At 44.8% G+C, this 19,686-nt stretch overlaps 1 protein-coding gene across 5 annotated transcripts in view; it reads left to right on the top strand.

Moving 5' to 3' along the window:
- Positions 1–19,686, top strand: part of PHACTR4 (phosphatase and actin regulator 4) — a 464,595-nt gene that overhangs the window by 298,755 nt on the left and 146,154 nt on the right. For all 5 annotated transcript variants that reach the window (XM_085647671.1, XM_085647667.1, XM_085647669.1 and 2 more), the window contains one exon: positions 2,783–3,169. In XM_085647671.1, the coding sequence (XP_085503797.1) occupies positions 2,783–3,169 (387 nt within the window). The remainder of the gene's footprint in view (positions 1–2,782; positions 3,170–19,686) is intronic.

Here is a 19,686-nt window from a genome sequence, read left to right as displayed (position 1 = left end):
ACTGAGGAGACTGAAAAAAATGAATCCTAAAGATATGGATTTGGGCATAAAATTAAAAAGGGTCAATTGTAACCTACAGAAGTTATTATGGGATGAAAAGAATAAAAAGAAACATGATTTTTGGGCTAAAGTGCAGTAAACAATCAAACTCCAGAAAATTCTGGATGTTGATAAACGGCTTAGCACGATCAAATAGAACAGTTGTAACATCATCCCTAACTGAGAATGAGTGGATCAGGTTTCTGTCTATGCATTTAAATCCTGTCGGGGACACAATACGACTGAAATCTAGGGCTAATATGTCTGAGCCAATGAGAAAGGACATAATACAAGAAATTTACATAACATAAATTTGTAAATTAATCCAGAAATAAAAAAATGGCGCGCCAGGCCCAAATGGTATACCGTTTGCACTTTATAAGAATGACCCCAGACTATGGTCAGGATACCTGACAAAGGTTTTTAATGAAATTGTACGGTCATCATCGATACCTGAAACTTGGAAGGGATCACAGATAGCTCCCATTCATAAAAAAGGAGATTGGTCTTTGCCGGAAAATTACCGACTTATTACACTCCAGGATACGGATGCCAAATTATTTGCCGGTGTACTGCTATCTAACCTAACAGATTGGGTAAGAGAAAAGCAGATAATTCCTCCTAATCAAACTGGATTTACACAAGGATTAGGTACTACAACAAATATCCTTGTGTTATCTGTTCTACTGGATAAATTCATTACTAAGAAACAATCATTATACTTGTGTTTTGTAGATTTGAAGGCAGCTTTTGACTGTGTGCAGAGAGACCTTTTGTGGCAGAAGTTAACAGATCTAGGTATACCTCTCTCCCTTTTAAAATTAATCCAACTTCTTTACTCTGACTCATGGGTCAGTGTTCGGATGGGAGATGGCCTAACAGTAACAGAAAAAATTCCAACAGCATCAGGTTTGAAACCAGGATGTGTCCTGACCCACGTTGCTTTTTAATTTATTTTTAGCGGATTTAACGCAAGCCCTGGATGGGGTGAATGCTTGTCCACCCAATTGTGCCAACACTATGATATCAAACCTGCTATATGCAGATGTTATTTTACTTAGCCAAACGAAGGTTGGATTACAACGCCTGTTAAATAGGATATCTGCCTACTCCAAAGAAAATAGAATGGTGATAAATGAATCAAAGACAATTATGCAAATTAATAAATATTCAAGGTCAAAACATAAGTACAAATGGTTTCTGGATAACTCACAATTAGAGCAAGTAAATACATATAGATATTTAGGAGTATTATTTGATGATCGAGGATCATATCAACCACATAAGATGAATATTCAACGGAAAGCAAAAATATTGCTAGTGGCATTTAGAATTCTACAGAAATCCATAGGAGCGCAGAGTTATGGTCCTTTGTTGAAAGTACTATCAGCAAAACTTTTACCAACTTTGACATATGGTAGTGAAGCATTGTGTGGAAAAGACTCGGTCATAATTAATAACGCAGTCACGAAAATCTATAAAGCTCTCTTTTTAATTCCACATAATGCATCACTTGCGCAGATTCAAATGGAATTTGGGATGACCAATCAGGTCCTTGCTCGAAAAGGTCAATTTATTAAAGTGTGGAAAAGGATAAAAACGGATACTGTTAATCAATTGTCCAAACTATTGTGGCAGGAAATAAATTTAAACCGGAAAGCAGAGGCGTGGAAATACCTAGTCACATCATTAGAGGAATATTCAGCAAACTCGGTCTGGGAAATGCCAATTACTTTGAACTCTTTTTAAAAAGTAATTAATAGTTCTACAAAGCATTTATCATTACTTCTGGATAAAGACACTTTTTCAAAAAGAAAACATGCGTGGGTGCTTCTGAATGGCTATACCAAGGTTAAAGTGCAACCATACCTTGAAACTCCTTGGTCTGAGAAATGTAAACACATTTTTATAAAAGCCCATTTTGGAGCATTTCCAGGCACATGTCATCTAATGCCATGGTTGAGTACAATGGGTCCAATGACTTGCAACTTATGCAAACTTGGACAAGAAAACATCATGCATCTACTTTGCGTTTGTCCAGAACTGAAAGTTGAAAGAATATCTATTCTTAAGAGACATTTTAATGTTCGTGGAATAAGGAGTTGCAGACAAGCATTAATAAGATGCCTCCATACTGATGATATAATTTTAAACTCTGCTTTTGTAAATTTTTTAATGAAACTGAGAAATAAGTTAGAATATCAAAAATTGAAAGAATGCAATGTAGGAAGTACATAATATGTCAATAGTGTAACAAACTTGAAGTTTAAATGTTTTTATACTTGATTTTATAACTAATGTTACTGTTATGAATTATTGCGTATATATTGTAAGGTTTTGATTAATCAAACAAACTTTAATAATAATAATGCTTGGTACACTACTTTATGGTTTGAGTGGCATAGCTTGAAGAGTGAAGGCGTTGAATCGTGCATTTCTGAGAATGTAAAACTTTTCAGGCTGGGTGATCAATGTGGAAGGAGTTGTAAATGACCCTTATTAAAAATGACGGTTTAGGGATCTTTGTCAGCAACCTGAGGCAGTGGCGGTTGTTGGAAGAGATGGTTTTTGGTTGTCCAAAATAGAGATTCTGGCAATATTCTGTCAGTTTGCTCCTCTGAGTTTCCCCGTGCATACTTCTTTGCACCCTGGTCGAGGTGTCATTCATGTTTTGTCTTCTTAGTGGATTGTGACATTTCTTTCTTTCATTTTCAAATCTTAATTGTTGTTTTTTATTTTTAAGATTCAAGTGCTGGACAGCGCCCCTTGAGCTCGGGGCAGCGCCCTCCCAGTGTTGATGTGGATCCTACTCGTGAAGTTATTGCTCACAAGCAGCCTTTGCTACCCCCGAAGAGACCTCTGTCTGCCTCACAGGAGCCTGGTGAGGGGCGACCCCGGGATTCTGACATTCACAGTGACCACAGTACCGCGGATCGAACATTCTCCAGCAGTAGTGCTTCCGGGGCTCCCTCTTCCAATGCCACCACTGGCATCTCTGTCGCACCATCCCCGGCCCCGAGGACTGTGCCTCCTGCCAGTGTTGCAACCAGTGCAATCCCAAGTAATACCCAGAAGCAGCCACCAGTACCACCCCCAAAACCAGGGAGTAGAAACAGCAATCCACTACTGGGTGAGTATTAACACTCCGCTAGTTCGCTTCACTTGCTCCTCATAAAGTTGCAGATTTCACGTCCTGTGTTAAATGTTGGGGTGCTGATAACTGAACACCATACTTGTGGGGTGCCTGGAATTACACATCCACACCAGCCCAAAGTCTGCAACATCGATCTATGCGTACAGTAAAGGACGTTTACTAATTCTGCAGCAGTTTCAACGTTGGTAGCAGTTTTCTTAACATTAACTTTGGCTATTAATTATTTGACCATTACTTCAGCTTTCACTTAAAGGAGGAATATTATAATTTTGTTTAGTTTTTTGGTGTGTGTGTCTACGTGTATGTACCAAATGTTTGCCTGCTGTTATTGCTCAAAAAGCAGTCCGGTCAAAACACTTTTTCAGAGGTATTTGATGGTATTTCACGAATAAGACTTCACTTCTGTGAAATCCGAATTTCATCCATTGAAAGTCTTGATCTCATTCTGATTTCCTTACCTCCAGCTATTCAGCTACTGAGTGTGCAATAATATAACATCCCCAAACCATTCCGCTAAGATTTAAAAATGCCACCTTTTGATTCAGACCCTCCTAATAAAAACTAAGCAATACCTGAATATAATCAGGATCCAGTGGCAGCTGAACCTCACATAACGTAACCTATAATTTGATCTAACATATTACATCACTCAGCATGGTCCGTGATTTCACTGATGACATCTCCAATGTCATCACTGATGACATCATCAACTAAGTGTGAGTGTTTTCCAAAAGTTTAAGTATATATAAAAAGCTACTACTACATTACTTAAATTAGTATTGCTTGTGTCCTAGTAATGAGTGACACTATTTATAAAATATATCATTTGAGTGACTGTGTGTATCCATATGCGAGTGTGTGCGTGTGTGTGAGTGAGTGGCTGTTTGGGTGAGTGAGTGGCTGCATGAGTGAGTGGTTGTATGGGTGAGTGAGTGGTTGTGTGGGTGAGTGAGTGGCTGTGTGGATGAGTGAGTGGCTGCATGGGTGAGTGAGTGGATGTGTGGCTAGCTGTATGAGTGAGTGGATGTGTGGCTAGCTGTATGGGTGTGGGTGGGTGAGTGAGTGGATGTGTGGCTAGCTGTATGGGTGAGTGAGTGGTTGTATGGATGGGTGAGTGAGTGGCTGTATGGATGGGTGAATGAGTGGCTGTATGGATGGATGAGTGAGTGAGTGGCTGGATGGATGGATGGATGAGTGGCTGGATGGATGGATGAGTGGATGAGTGAGTGAGTGGCTGGATGGGTGGATGAGTGAGTGGCTGGATGGGTGGATGAGTGTGGCTGGATGGGTGGATGAGTGAGTGGCTGGATGGGTGGATGAGTGAGTGGATGGGTGGATGAGTGAGTGGCTGGATGGGTGGATGAGTGAGTGGCTGGATGGGTGGATGAGTGAGTGGCTGGATGGGTGGATGAGTGAGTGGCTGGATGGGTGGATGAGTGAGTGGCTGGATGGGTGGATGAGTGAGTGGCTGGATGGGTGGATCAGTGAGTGGCTGGATGGGTTAATGAGTGAGTGGCTGTGTGGGTGAGAGTGGCTGTGTGGATGGGTGAGAGTGGCTGTGTGGATGGGTGCGTGGCTGTGTGGATGGGTGCGTGGCTGTGTGGATGAGTGAGTGGATGTGTGGCTAGCTGTATGAGTGAGTGGATGTGTGGCTAGCTGTATGAGTGAGTGGATGTGTGGCTAGCTGTATGGGTGGATGTGTGGCTAGCTGTATGGGTGTGGGTGAGTGAGTGGATGTATATGGCTGTATCGAGGTGTTGGTGTGTGTGTGAAGTGGCTGTATGGGTGAATCAGTGAGTGTCGGGTGTTTGGTTGAGTAAGTGGGTATGTCAGAGGTATGTAAAGGACAGGGATGGAGTGGGTGAGTGGCTGTATGGGCGAGTGACTGGGTGCATAACTGTTGTATGAGTGAGTGGATGTGAGTGTATGCGTGAGTGAGTGAATTTGAGAGTGCCTGTATGGGTGAGTATAGGTAAGTGAGTACATGTGTTAGTATCTGTATGAGTGAGTGGCTGTGAGTGAATGTAGGGGTGAGTGAGTGGCTGTATGAGTGACTGGTTGACTGTATACGTTGTGTGAGTAGATGTGTGGGTCACTGACCCTGTGAGTGGCTGTATTGGGTGTATTAGTGCATGTGTAAGTGTCTTATGTCTAAATGACTAGATGCGTCAATGGCTGTATTGACGAGTGGGTGCATGAGTGACTATATGGGTGAGTTAGTGCTTGTGTGAGTGGCTGTATAAGTGAGTGTATCTGTGAGTGGCTCTATGGATCAGTGAGTTGGTGTGTGAGTACTTGTATGGGTCTGTGAATGTGTGTGTGTGTGTGTGTGTGTGTGTGTGTGTGTGTGTATACACGTGTGTACACACACACACACACACACTATCTTTGTGAGGACCGGTCCCCGTAGTGTGTTTAGGTACTTTCGAGCATGTGTATCAAAAAACTAAAAGTGCAGTTAGGTTTGCTTCGGTCCGCTTTGTATCCCAGGTGGGCGTCGAAGTCCCACCATTTGGTGTACCTCTCGTGACGTCGTCGTGCTTCCTGCGGAAGTCCCACCTTGGGGCGCCATCTTCAGATTCTTTTTTCCGCCGTTCGGTCTGGATCGTCATCGAGAAGCTCCAGAGTTTTAACGAAGGAAGAAGAAAAATACACGAGTTTCATCGAAGGAGAATTTATAGAAGACTACAGAGAGGAAGAGCATACAGCCGGGACGATGACGAAGAAGGAGGAGATCCTCAATCTTCGACGCCCATCGGAAAGTTCGCACTCAGACTCTGAACGCAATGGACAAGACACCCTTTAAATTCTGCCGTAACTGCCACCACAAATACGCGCAGAAGGACCAACATCCGGTCTGCAACCTTTGCCTGCCGATCGACCACGAGAGCAAGGACTGCAACGCCTGTTCCGCCTTCACGCCGAAGACACTCCGGGTGAGAGAAAGGCAGAGGAGAGCCAACTTCAACATGGAAGGCAAGGGTAAGGCCCCATCGCTGTACGAACTGGGCCTCTCCGACGATGAAGACATCGCCGGGGGACCTTATGTCTTCACGGTCGCAGAGACCGATAAGAAAACGCCTGACAAGGTAGGAGACACGTAGAGTACGACACCCCCGAACGGGCCCCGAAAATCTGAGAGTGACTCTCGAAAAACAGAGTCAAAGTCCTCGAAAGGAACACCGGCGCTGAAAATTTCGACGACCGCGAGTGGATCCAAGGACGAAAGGCCCAGTGGATCCTTCGAGAAGGACTCCCAGGTGCCGAAGGCCGCCGAGAAACAAGAGTTCGTCGAAGCTGGCCCATGAGGTGGGGCGTTCGGCGACAAAGGACAAGGCCGCGTCGACGCAAGCTCCGTCGAAAAGACCAGCGCTCGACGCCGAACATGCCTCCGAAATGGAGAAGAAAAAGAGAAGGCTCGAGGCGGAGATGGAGAGCATCCTTCAGAGGAAGAAGAAGTTCGATGAGAAAATGAAAAAAATCAAAATCCCAATGAAGCCGTCGACGGATGTCGTCGATCAAAGAACAGGAAGAGTTAGACGCCGAAGAGCAGTCGAGAGATCCTGAAGAAGACCCCTACTATGAGGGAGAAGATGAGGAAGAGGAGCAGCAGTCGATCTACGGCTCGGCACCGTCGACGACACATGAGCTGGAATGGCAGGACATCGACGCCGAAGAGCCCGTGGAGACCTATCCTTCGAGGCCTTCGCCGCCAGACGACATTGGGGCATACAACATGGTCGTCAAGAGCGCTGCAGCAGCTTTTGGCGTGAAATTGGACGAGGAGAAGCCGAAAGCAGATTTTCTACTCAAAACACTGCTCCCCATCCAGACTAGGAGCCAGTTCCTCCCCATGCTCCAAAGCGTTATGAACCAAGGGAAGGAGGCGTTCAAGGACCCAGGAACTTGCAGACCCATCACTCCCAGAACAGAGAAGAAATACAAGCACTCCTCACAGGACCCGCCATATATCAAAGGATCAGTCACTGCTGACTCCATCATTGCGTCCACGGCCAGGAAAAGGGCCAATGTACCGACAACCTCAGGGCCGCCTCCCGACAAGGAGAGCAGAAGGATGGACCTCACCGGGAGAAAGGTTGAGAGAAATGCGGCAATGCACTGGCGCATGGCGAACTCCAATGCCCTACTGAACAGGCACCAGTACCAGCACTGGGACGAGATGGGAGACCTAATCAAACATCTCCCCGAGCAATACCAGCAGAGAGCTTCCCATCTGGTGGAGGAAGGGAAGAATTTTTCAAACTCATGCATTAAGACAGCATTGGACGGCGCAGAGACATCGAGCAGGCTGATGGCTATAGGAATCACTGAAAGGAGGCAGGCCTGGCTCAGAATTTCAGGATTCAAGCAAGAGGTCCAGAACAACATACTGAACACCCCATTCAACGGTGAGACGCTGTTCGGTGCTCCGGTGGACGAAAAACTCACCCAACTGAAGAAAGAAAATGAGACGGCAAGGTCCATGGGGGCCCTGCAATTCAGAGGGATAAGAAGAGGCACCCCAGCTCGGAGACCCTACGGAAGGGGAGGAAACCAGCCGGGAACGTCACACCAGACATTCCAGCAAGGACAGCAGGGTGAAAGTCACGGCCAGCAGGGACAGGAGAAGCAAAACTGGCAGTACCAGCCTCGAGGCCAGTCCTTTCGCGGTAGGGGAAACGGACGTTGCCAGAGAAGAAGAGGGGGAGACCAACCCTCATCAAAGTGACTTCGCACGGAAGAAAATGCTCACCCTCAGTATACCCCGAGGGGTGAAGCACAAAGTAAGCACAGTAAGGGGGGTACACAAACCAAACGCCTACGAGCATGCAACACCAGTAGGCGGAAGACTGGGACTTTACCTTCAACAATGGCAAAAAATAACCTCAGACAAATAGATACTCAACTTCATACAGTACGGATACTGCATAGAGTTGGAAAAAAGACCTCCAAACAAGAAACCAAAGAGAAGACAACGCTCTGGTCAAGAGCTTGCTCAACTCAGAGAAGAGACGCTACAACTAATCCAAAAGGAGGCCATAGAACCAGTGCCATGCAGAGAAAGGAACTAGGGAGTGTACTCAAACTACTTCCTGGTCCCAAAGGTGGACGAAACACTAAGACCCATCCTGGATCTACGATTCCTAAACAAATTCATAAAAACGCCAAAATTCAAAATGACATCGCTACAAGAAGTGCTACCTCAAATACGAGGCGGAGACTTCATGTCCACCGTGGATCTCAAAGATTACTACCTGCACATCCCGATGAACAGGCGCCACAAAAACCTGTTAAGGTTCAACATCATCGAGGATCACTACTAATTCACAACCCTGGCAATCGGTCTAAAGTCCGCCCCAAGGGTTTTCACAAAATGCCTTGCAGCAGTAGCAGCGTACCTACGGAGGGAAGGGATTCATGTGTATCCTTACCTAGACGACTGGCTAATCAAAGCAAGTACTCGCGACAAGTGCGAGGAACACGCAGAGCGGGTGACAAGAACACTAACAAACCTGGGGTTCTCGATACACTGGGGGAAGTTAGCAATGGATCCAGAACAGGTGAAGATCTTCCTGGGGGCGCAGATCAACACCATAGACAAAACGGTCATGCCCAACGACAGGAGAACAATAGCCCTGCTGAAGGAGACGCGTCTCTACCAGAAGGGGCAAGCTCTGACAGTGAGAACAGCAAGCAAGATCATGGGTATGATGGCGTCATGCATTCACCTAGTCCCCAATGTACGCCTACACATGAGACCATTCCAAGAATGGCTGCAACAGCAATGGTCACAATCAAACGGACGTTGGGAGGATCTAGTGGTTGTAACGCACGCTGTGCAAGAAGAGATAACATGATGGAACAGGGACAACATAACTATAGGGAAGCCCTTGACATCTCCAAGCCCAACTGTGACGATCACCACAGACTCATCCCAGATAGGATGGGGAGCACACATGAGCAAGCTCAGAGTGAGGGGTCTGTGGACTCCAGCGGATGCGGTCAAACACATCAACTACCTGGAATTGAAAACCGTACTGCTAGCCCTGAATGCCTTCCAGAGGAAGCTGTACAATCAGAAAGTGTTGATACAAACGGACAACACCACAGCAATGTTCTACATCAACAAGCAGGGAGGAACACAATCGTTTTCCCTATCGAACCTGGCCCAGGAGATCTGGAAATGGGCCATCCCACTCAAAATAGACCTGCTGGCCATACACCTATCAGGAAAGGACAATGTGGAAGCAGACTGGCTCCGCAGGCAGACTTTAGCATCCCACGAGTGGGAGCTCAATGGGCAGGAAACGCAAAAACTATTCAGAAGGTGGGGAACACCGACAATAGATCTATTTGCAACACACCAGAATGCAAAATGCCAAAACTTCGCATCCAGACAACCAGAAAAACAATCCCAGGGGAATGCCCTATGGATAAGCTGGTCAAAAACATTTGCCTACGCTTTTCCACCAATACCCCTGATGCACAGGGTACTCAACAAATGCAGGACCAGCAACATGACGCTGATCCTAGTGGCACCACAGTGGGCAAGACAGACCTGGTACTCGCAAATAGTGGAAATGGCGCAGGGGCCCCCACACAAATTCGCAAGAATAAAAGACTTACTCACCATGCAGAACGGAGAGGTTCTACACCCAGAGCCAGAGAGCCTCAGCCTAGCGGTTTGGCTCCTGAGGACTTGGAGTTCGCACACCTTAAGCTACCTCAAAGCACTATGCGAGTGCTACGGGAGGCAAGGAGGCCAACAACACGGAAATGCTATGGGGATAAATGGAAAAGGTTTACAATATGGTGCAGCAGAAATAAGATGCAAAATAAAATGACCAGGGAATCAACGGTGCTTAGATACCTCACACACCTACTAAAGGCTAATCTATGCTCGTCGTCTCTAAGAGTCCACCTAGCGGCGATCGAAGCTTACACACGAGGTGAGACGGGGGGAAGTTTCTTTACCTCTCGGTAGTAAAGAGATTCCTCGAAGGGGCAAAAAGATTAGCGCCACCTAAAAGAATGCTGCCACCGGCATGGAACCTCAACGTATTCCTTTCAGAACTTATGAAGGCGCCCTTTGAGCCCATACACAAGGCCTCTCTACAAATGCTGACAATGAAAACAGCCTTTCTGGTGGCAATAACCTCGCTACGCAGAGTAAGCGAACTGCAAGCGCTAACACTACAGGAGCCCTACATCCAAATACACAAGGACAGAGTCGTCATGAGGAAGGACCCACACTTCATGCCAAAGGTGGTGTCCGCATTCCATATGAACCAGACAATTCAAATACCAAGTTTCTTTCAAAACCCAACAACAGGCGCTGAAAGGGCACTGCACACTCTAGACGCTAGAAGGGCGGTGATGCACTACATCGAAAGAACAAAGGAGCACAGGAAAACAAAGCAGTTTTTTGTGTCATTCGCAACCAGCTTCCTAGACCAGTGACTAAGGGCACCATCGCAAGATGGATCGCACGAACGATACAATTCTGCCACAATCAGGCAGGACAAGAACTATCGGAGGGGGCACAAGCACACTCCACAAGGAAAAAAGGGGCAACAATTGCCTTTCTGGCAAACACGCCCATTCAAGACATATGCCTGGCGGCAACTTGGGCTTCAGTGCACACGTTCACTAAGCACTACTGCGTGGACATACAGATGAACAAAGAAGTACAAGTAGGACAAAAGGTGCTTCAACATATATTCAACGACCAACGCTCCTCTTCCACCCAGCCGCCACAAAGATAACAAACCGCGACAAAATCTATGCACAGCATAGTGAATCCAGAAAGATTCACGCTGCAAAACGAATAGTTTCTTACCGGTCGGTGTAGTTTTGCAGCTTGAAGATCTTTCTGGATTCACTAGCAAACCCACCCACCTCCGCCAGAAAGATGAGGCAGGAGAAGAAGGTGGAAAGACAAACAATAAAAGAACAAGGAGATACTGAGAGAAATATTGAAATGGAAATTACTAGAACGCCTAGTGTTAAAAAAATAAATAAAAATAATACAGAGAAGGAGGGAAAAAAGAACCCGAAGATGGCGCCCCAAGGTGGGACTTCCGCAGGAAGTACGACGACGTCACGTGAGGTACACCAAATGGTGGGACGTCGACGCCCACCTGGGCTACAAAAAAAAAAAAGAAATACTACGAATCCGGACCCAACCACCAGATCGCGGAATAATGCACAGCATAGTGAATCCAGAAAGATCTTCAAGCTGCAAAACTACACCGACAGGTAAGAAACTATTCGTACTATCAAAGCACGCGTGGAGTTAGAATAGTAATTACACACTTCATTACGGTCAATGGCCGGTCCGCATAGTGATATATAAACAATGTTGTGTGTGTGTATACATATGAGGTTGTATGGGTGTGTGAGGGGTTCTGTGTATGATTGCATCAGTGATGTGACTGACCCTGTCATGAGTGATATAATATGTGAGGTCATAAGCAGTGCATTGCTGGGGCGTAAGTTATAGTTAGCTCACGTAACGTTAACTGCTGAATTTCTCTGGTTTTGTACAAGTGAAGTCTGAGCCTAACTATGTCTCTGTAAACTTTGTTTTTTCAGTGAATTTCTTAAGGTTTTTAAAATTCTGTTTCCTAACTATAACAGCCATGTAACCTTTGGTTTTTTTAAGAGAATTTCTAAGGTTTTTCAATTTTTATTTCCTAACTATAATCTGTAATCTTTGAGAGTGAGTATGTGACAGAGGGCATGAGTGTCTCAGTGGGTCTGTGAGTGAGTATCTTACTGGGTTTGTGAGTGGGTGCGTGAGTGTCTGAGTAGGTCTGTGAGTGGGTGCATGTGTCCGAGTGTCTGTGAGTGGGTATGTCAGTGTTTGAATATGTCTCTGATTGGGAGCATGACGGTCTGAGTGGGTGCATAAGTGTCGGAATGGGTCTGTGAGTGACTCCTTAAGTCTCTGAGAGGGTCTGTGAGTGTGTGTGTGTGTGGCCAAATGAAGGAGCGGGCCCCATCCCCTCGGCACGGCCTATAATTAAAAGAAAAATGTTTAGGGGAGGGGGCCATGTGTCCCCCTCCACCCTTCCCCCGGCCAATTTCGGCCTCTGGGGCCCATCCCCGGGGCCTAGTTATTAACAAATGGGGGCGGGGGGCCCGCGCGCCCGTCACCGCACTGATTTCAATTTCGACCCTGGGGACCCCATCCCTGGAGCCTGGCCTATTTTTATTTATTTTTTTATTCGGGGGGGGGGGGGTGACTGCGACTGCTCTCCCCAGGCCAATTGCGTACCCCATCCCCCAGGGCCCTGCTATTAACAAATGGGGTTGAGAGTTGTGCCCTCTACCCGTGCCGATTTTGGCCCCGGGAACCCATCCATGGACCGCCATTTTTCCTGAAGGTCCCTGCAGGAGCCAGCATTGCTTTCACACACAGGTAGCTGCTAAACATGTAGCTCCCTGTGTGTGAAAGCAATCCTTTCATCTGTTCCAACAGATGAAAGCTCTGCTGCCAGCAAGCAAGAGCATTTCTCCGCTTTCGCTTGCTGGAAGCGGAGTGTTTGCTGTGGCTTGGCGAGAGCTGTCACCTCGGGACATACCAAGAGCTGGCGGGAGCCGCTACATGAGCGTGACTTTGGACAAATATATATTTTTGAAAACTTTTTTTGTGGGACTCGGCTGAAGCAGAGTCCCAAGATGGCTTACAACACATCCTGGTTGAAGTGTTGGCAGCCAATCACATTTGAGCACGAGGACTTTTGGATTCTCGGGGGATCCGCGTCCTTATATATACAAATTCGATTTCCTCTTAATATATCTAAAACTACTGAATAGTTTACACCAAATAACAAAGAGCACTCTTTCTGACCAAGAGCTAGCTTTCTCTTTCTTTCAAGTTTGGTGAAATTCCATCCAGCAGTTTGGACTGTAGTAGTGTTCAAAATTCCCTATTGAAATTTAAAATCGAAAAAACACTATTTTTGCCCACCCCCCACTTCACGGATCATCCCGACACTTTTCATCCACAGCAAGAATCACCGCCACACTATTTTTTGAAAATTTCTTTAAGTTTCGTCAAAAGGTGCCAAAGATATTAGCAAGTAAAAAAATGCTTTTCCTATGAAAACATGGTTCTAACTATAACTACTTATTCACACACTTATTACCTTAAAAAAAAACAAAAGAAATTAAGCAGTTGCAGACAAGTCACCCAGACTCGTCTCTGCTCGACAAAAGTTTAACCAGTTAGTTCAGAGGAGTTATTTTTGGTTCTCTGGGAAATCTTTCTTTGCACCAAGACCGACCGTGCAAAGAAGTGCACAAATGGACATGCTAAATGCTAGTGGGCTCTGTCCAACAGCTGTTTGGTCTGTTATACATTAAAAAATAGAGGTGATCAGACGGATCTTTCAAGACACCTTCCTGGTTGTCCCAGGCAGATATGATTGCAGCCTTTTCATTCTCCCACCCCCCTCTATCCCCTTCCTAGTAGGCCTTTAGCATCTACCACTCCCTCAGAGGCCTTCCACCTCCTCGTTAATGGTAGGTGAGCCTTCTTTTATTCTTTACCAGGCCACTCTGTTTATTGAAGATTGGATGCTCCTGCCCCCCAGTCCTCTGTCCCCTATATGCCTCCTATCTAGAGGCCATTATTACTTCCTAGGTGGTCAGTAACTTTCCCATGACTGCTCCTAAACCCTACATTTTTCTACAGGGGTAGAATTGGCTTGGACTTTGGGTGTGGGAGTTGAGTGGAGTCATCTATCCCTGAAGCTTAGCATTATAATGACAGCTAAATCATATTTACTCAATAAAACAGCATCACTATAGCCTTATAGCCCGCCGTAGCGGGCTATACCGGCTATTAAAGGCCCGCTGCAGCGTTAAAGACCCCAGCCGAAGGCGAGGGACTTTAACAAAAGCAGCGGGACTTTAATAGCGGTATAGCCCTGCTACGAAGGGCTATAAGGCTATTAGAACATTCTGCCACTAGAGGGCAGAATGTTCTAACAAATTAAACAAAGGCTTCTCGAAGCTCGAGGGGATTTAAATCCCCTCGAGCTTCGAGAGGCTTTTGTAAAACATTGGAATGTTGCTCTGCGGGCTTTTACCGGCCCATAGAAGCATGGAGCACTCCATTGTCTACAATGGAGTGCTCCACATTCCAATGTTCTAATACCCCTTTTCGCTGTGCATATTAAAATTGTCCAAACATATTGCAGCAGAACACACATTGTTTGGTGTGCAAACTTTAAATACCCTTTAAACTTGCATGGCTGAGTAGTCCAGCCAGTTTCTTTTATGTCTCTTTTGTTTGCTTTGTAAAGACCAGAGGTCATTTACAATTTCCTTTCACCCTTCAAATGGATATAGGTCTTTTTTCATCAGATGCCAAACTCGCCAGGCACAGTGACAGGAAGCCAGAAATGGTTTTGAGCTTGCAAACTCATTGTATTATTATGATGTCACTTTGCTGTAGAAAGGCAAAATTCTCAACTTTGACTGATGAAGTAACCTATGTCGCTAGAGCACCCGAAATAAGCATGAAGGGCTTATGCCTGCAGGAAGATCAAAACTGCCTTAAATGGCGGTGTCTGAGAAAGGGACATGTACTGACTCAACCTTCTATCTTTGTAGCATTCAGGGAAAATGTAGCTACTATCACGAAGTACTTTGCCCGTTAAGAAATAATTCATACACAAAGTGTAGGGATGAACCAGTCACCGATGACCGGAGTTCTCTGGAACGTACAGAAACATTTGTCTTGGTCAAAGAAAATTGATAGGTATGTGGACAAATTAATTCCTACGGTGCTCCTGCTAGAGTTTCTCCATAATCGTAGCCATTTATTGGCAACTGTTGTCACTTGGGTCCAGCATGGCTGCACTGAATCACCCAACGAAGTCCAAATCCACCTCTGATGCGTACAAAGAGCATCTTGATAGGATAAGGCAGTATTTGAAAATCAATACACAGATCTGTACCAGAGCATGCCTGGAATCAGTCCTTTCCTTTACATAAGCACGACATGCACAGGAATGATAGCAATGTGTACATTCATGCTAAACCTCAAACACTTTTATCAATCTTAATAGCAGCTTTCCTTATTATAAATGTTAATCAGATTTAGCTAGTACATTAGTACTTCTCCATCCTGAAGTGATAAATATTTCTTATACAAAAGATGTCTATTTTTCAATTGCGCTGAGGGTTTTCTGTGCACCTCTAAGGGAAGTGAGTTCACCAATTCCTTTGAGTTCTTCCAGGTCTGCACTTTTCTCCAAATTATATTTTTGGGAACACCCAAGACCTATGTGTATGACGAAGCATCATGACTGTACAAAGACTATTTGTATTCACGTTTTTCGATTGTCCTACTTTGACTCCATTGTTAACAGGGCCCCCTCCTTCTCAAGAGTCTCGCCCTCACAAAAACCAGCAAATGAGCAGCAGGCACTGCTGACTCACATTGTTGCTGATCAGAAAGCAGTTAAAATAATCAGTGAGGCACTTAAGGAAGCCATTATTCCTGAAACGTTCCAGAATGTTTTAGAGGTAGAAAAAAAAAAGCAGTCTTCTGTCTTCACTGATGGATCCTATCTTAGAGCCACACTGGGAGCCTTTAAAACTGCTAGAGAAAACTGATCATGTACCTGAATCAACTCCTCTCCAAACAGCTAGAACTGATTCTGGTGCTCCCGATTTAGAGGAGGACAAGGAACCGGTGCATCCCTCTCAGTAAGTGCTGACAGCTGTGATAAAGGCTGTGCAAGCCTTAGGTCTAATTTTAATGTCAAAGCCAGTCTCTTTTGGTTCTTCCCACACATACAAAACAATTGCTCTTTTGAAGGGTCCCTGCTTGCTTGAAATAGGTTTCATTCAGAGCCTTTCCCCTTTAAGACTCTGGAATCAAGCCATGGGACTGAATTCTTCAGAATTATGGAAATGTTCCTGCGTCGTGAACTGTCACTGCCAGGTCAGGAAAATGAGATTATCCAGCTCCTCAGGCATCAGTCCTGGGTAAATCAACTGAGTCTTCGTAATCTCAGTACTATTACCAGATTATAATTATTTTTCTGAGGAATTAATAGACCCACTCTCGGTGTTAAGATTCAGTATTCAGGTCCCCACCACGCCTTTATTTAAAAAGATTGAAGCCCCGGGAGGTGGATGAACCCGGGGCTGCAGGGGGCTCATGTGGCCCCCTGCATTTTATGAACATAGCCCTAGGGAGGTGGCAGTGCCGGGGGCTGTGGGGGCTCGTGCAGGCTCCGCATGTTTTTCGATCATTGCCCCTGGGATCTAACCCACCTGGGGGCTTCAAGGAAACGAAGCGCGGGAGACTGCGCTTTGTTTTTTCGTGGGATACGGGAACCCAACGCAAGTCCCGCCAATTTTTATAATTTTTTTGTAATGCTTTATTTTGGCCCTGGGGGTCCCTGTGGAACCCCCTCAGCAGGCCTAGGGGGTCAGGGTGTTTCTATCCTGCCCCCTTTTCTTTATTTTTTAATGTTTTTGAACCTTTTTCCTTGTGACACGGTTCAACCGAGTCACAAGATGGTTGCCAACCCTTCCTGGTTAAAAAATGTTGGCAGCCAATCAAATCGCAGGCACGAGATAGGGAGGGCTCACGGATCCTTCGCTCGATATATAGATATCTGAGAAATGTTTAAATTTCTCAGGAACTACTAAACGGATTTACACCATTTAACAAAGAGTGCTTTCTGAACCAAGAGTTACATTTTTGTCAAATTTGGTGTAATTCCGTTCAGCAGTTCGGGACCCATTTTTTTCTCGGCCCTCGCTTGACGAATCAGCCTGAAACTTTGAAAACCGCAGCTGAAGTGAGTGCGTCATTAGTTTTGAAAGTTTCACAAAGATTTGTTAAACAACGCCAACGATATTGGCAAAAAAACACTTTTTGAATTGAAACAAGGTCCTAACTATAACTACCTACTAGCAACTGCCAGCAGGTAATATATATTCATTTTAAACATATTTAATTGGTTTTGCAACTTAAGCTGAAAACAAAGCCCATAAGGCTGACAATTATCCAACAATTGACAAGTGCAACATGTTCCCCTACCCCCCAACCCGGCATCCATTGAGAGAGTCAAATGGAAATCTACATGTAACAGTTGATGTCTCCAATCACCCTGGTAAACCCACAAATGCCCAGATTCCATCAGTCAATGGACACACTGGACGAACAGGTTCCAATTCAGTATCCCAGTAGTCAGCCCATACCTGCCGTATCGTGGGGGGTTTCTGGGGGCAACCTCTCATGGACACCCATTCGAATATTTACTGGTATATTTACTCAGACCTGTGCATAATATCATTGATGAACTGAGTAGTGCTGAATTTTTCTAATTTCAGAATATACTTGAAGCTTACGTATTAACTGTTAATTTGTAACCAGTCCTTATCTTCCATCCTAGTATCCTCCGACCATTTGTCCCTGATTTTCCCCTGTGTTGCCCTAATCAGTGCACATAATCAGTGCACATAGCTGCTCAAATACTCTAACAGTATTGCCCTTCCTGGGAGGCCAATGAAACGTGGCTTTGTATATCGAAGAAAGGGTACCGTTGTCCGGCTTTATCATGAAACTATGCCACTGCAGATGTTTATAAAAGTTGTGTCTAAAACACAATCCTATTTCACCTGCTATTTCTGAAAAGGATTAAATTAAATCTTGACTCGGGGAAATTCTGATTCTTACCATATTGGGAGGCAATCCTGATTTAAAAGCAGAGTTCCCTGAGCCTTGATGCTACCAAACCCGCGACCGGATTATAACATTCAAAACTAGAAAGTGCTCTGCCCCCTTCTCTCTCCCCCAACACCCCTCACCCTGTCATTCAACTTGGCACATAATTCATGTTACCCTGAGGTTTTCCTGGGCAATATATATCACCTAGCTAAAACATTCAGTTTAGAGGGAAAAAGCCTCATTTAGAAAACAAGGAAGTGAATACAAAATAAAGGGGTACTATGTTAGGGAACGTGATCATTTTAAGCATATTTACATGCCCACCAGTGATAACCATAAGTTCCTCTAACATTGGCATTCCTGTTTAATGTTTTCCACATAGCTAGTATAATTATATTTCTATAACTCTTGTGACTTTTATCTGCCAGGTATTCTTTAATCTCTACCACTTACTTTCAGATGTAACCATTTCAGTGGCATTGATTAGAATGTTTTCCATCTAGTTTTTAATAATGTTATCCTGATACTTTGGGAAATTCCCTAAATAGTGCAGAGGAACAAACTCGAATGTCGTCCTGATTAAGAATACATGCTGACATCAAATAATGGTGAACAGGAGAGGGAACAGTGGACTCCCCTGATGAATGTCCAGCTTCAACATTTACTAAGCCCGTAAAGTCCTCATTAACCTTTGTTCTTGCAACAGCATATTTTTTATTTTTCTATAAAGATCACAGTCACTTTTGAGTCCTTAATGTGTGAGCAGATCTCAATGTGAGCTACATCCCTTTATCTGTGGATTATCACACGCTAAACTGAATTCCTGTTATTTCCTGCTACTAAACTAGGACACAGAAAATGGCTTCTCCGGTGTTTCTCCTCCAAGCACTTTTCTTGCTAGCAGTCCTGATGGCAGCAAAAATAAATTATTAATCTCAAACTGTCAATGAATCTGCAGTGAGCAAATAGTTCTTTGTTGGCTAGTTTCACTCCATTTTAGGTGTGCAAGAAGCTTCATTTGTCATCTAGGAGCATACTTTCAGAATGCATAAAAGTGTCATTTTATATATGAATTTGTTCTCATCACCCGTGTCATGTGCGTGAAAACCCTACAAGATGGCAATGCTGCAAATTTCCATTCCACCCTCACTACCTTCACAAATCATTAAATCTTCCAGAACATATTCAGAAACACATTTTGTCGGATGTGATTGAGCTGGTCCAATAAATTACATTGTGTCTGGAGGTTTTCGCTCCATATATTTCATTGATCCTAGGGAGACTGGGGCATTGGGCCAATTTTATCTCTCTCCATGTGGTTTCTCCAGTGGAGACCATGAAGCTGAGGCAAGTGAGAGAATGTCCAAGCCGGAGGCCGTCCAGGATGTGCACTTCCAAATTCCTGTTAAAGAACATCAGCAGTAAGAGACACACTCGCACACAAGTGCCTACCAATTAACCTAAACTCTGGCTAGAAAGTTTTCACTTTAGTGCTCACTATTGAGGCAGTCCTTTTTCTACAAGCAGTTTATCTTTATCCTTACTTAGATGATCGGCCTAGTCTTCTGTCTGGTCTTGCTGAAGCTTTGCGAGTGTGAGACACTGCAAGATCCAAGGTTTTTCCCATCTATTCAGTCAGATACACCTCAGCTGATGCCTGGTTGAAGGTTACATTTTTCTGACTGAACTGATTGACCCCTTTAAACAAAACATGCGTGCTTTTTACACCACATCTTGGTTCAGGTTTCAGGGCCTCATGCCATCTGGTTGTTCCTTTGGCAAGATTGGA

The sequence above is a fragment of the Triturus cristatus genome, chromosome 3_2 (assembly GCF_964204655.1).
Source record: "Triturus cristatus chromosome 3_2, aTriCri1.1, whole genome shotgun sequence".
Taxonomy (NCBI): Eukaryota; Metazoa; Chordata; class Amphibia; order Caudata; family Salamandridae; genus Triturus; species Triturus cristatus.
Note: the sequence above shows the minus strand (reverse complement) of the source record. Positions and strands in the feature narration are given on the sequence as shown.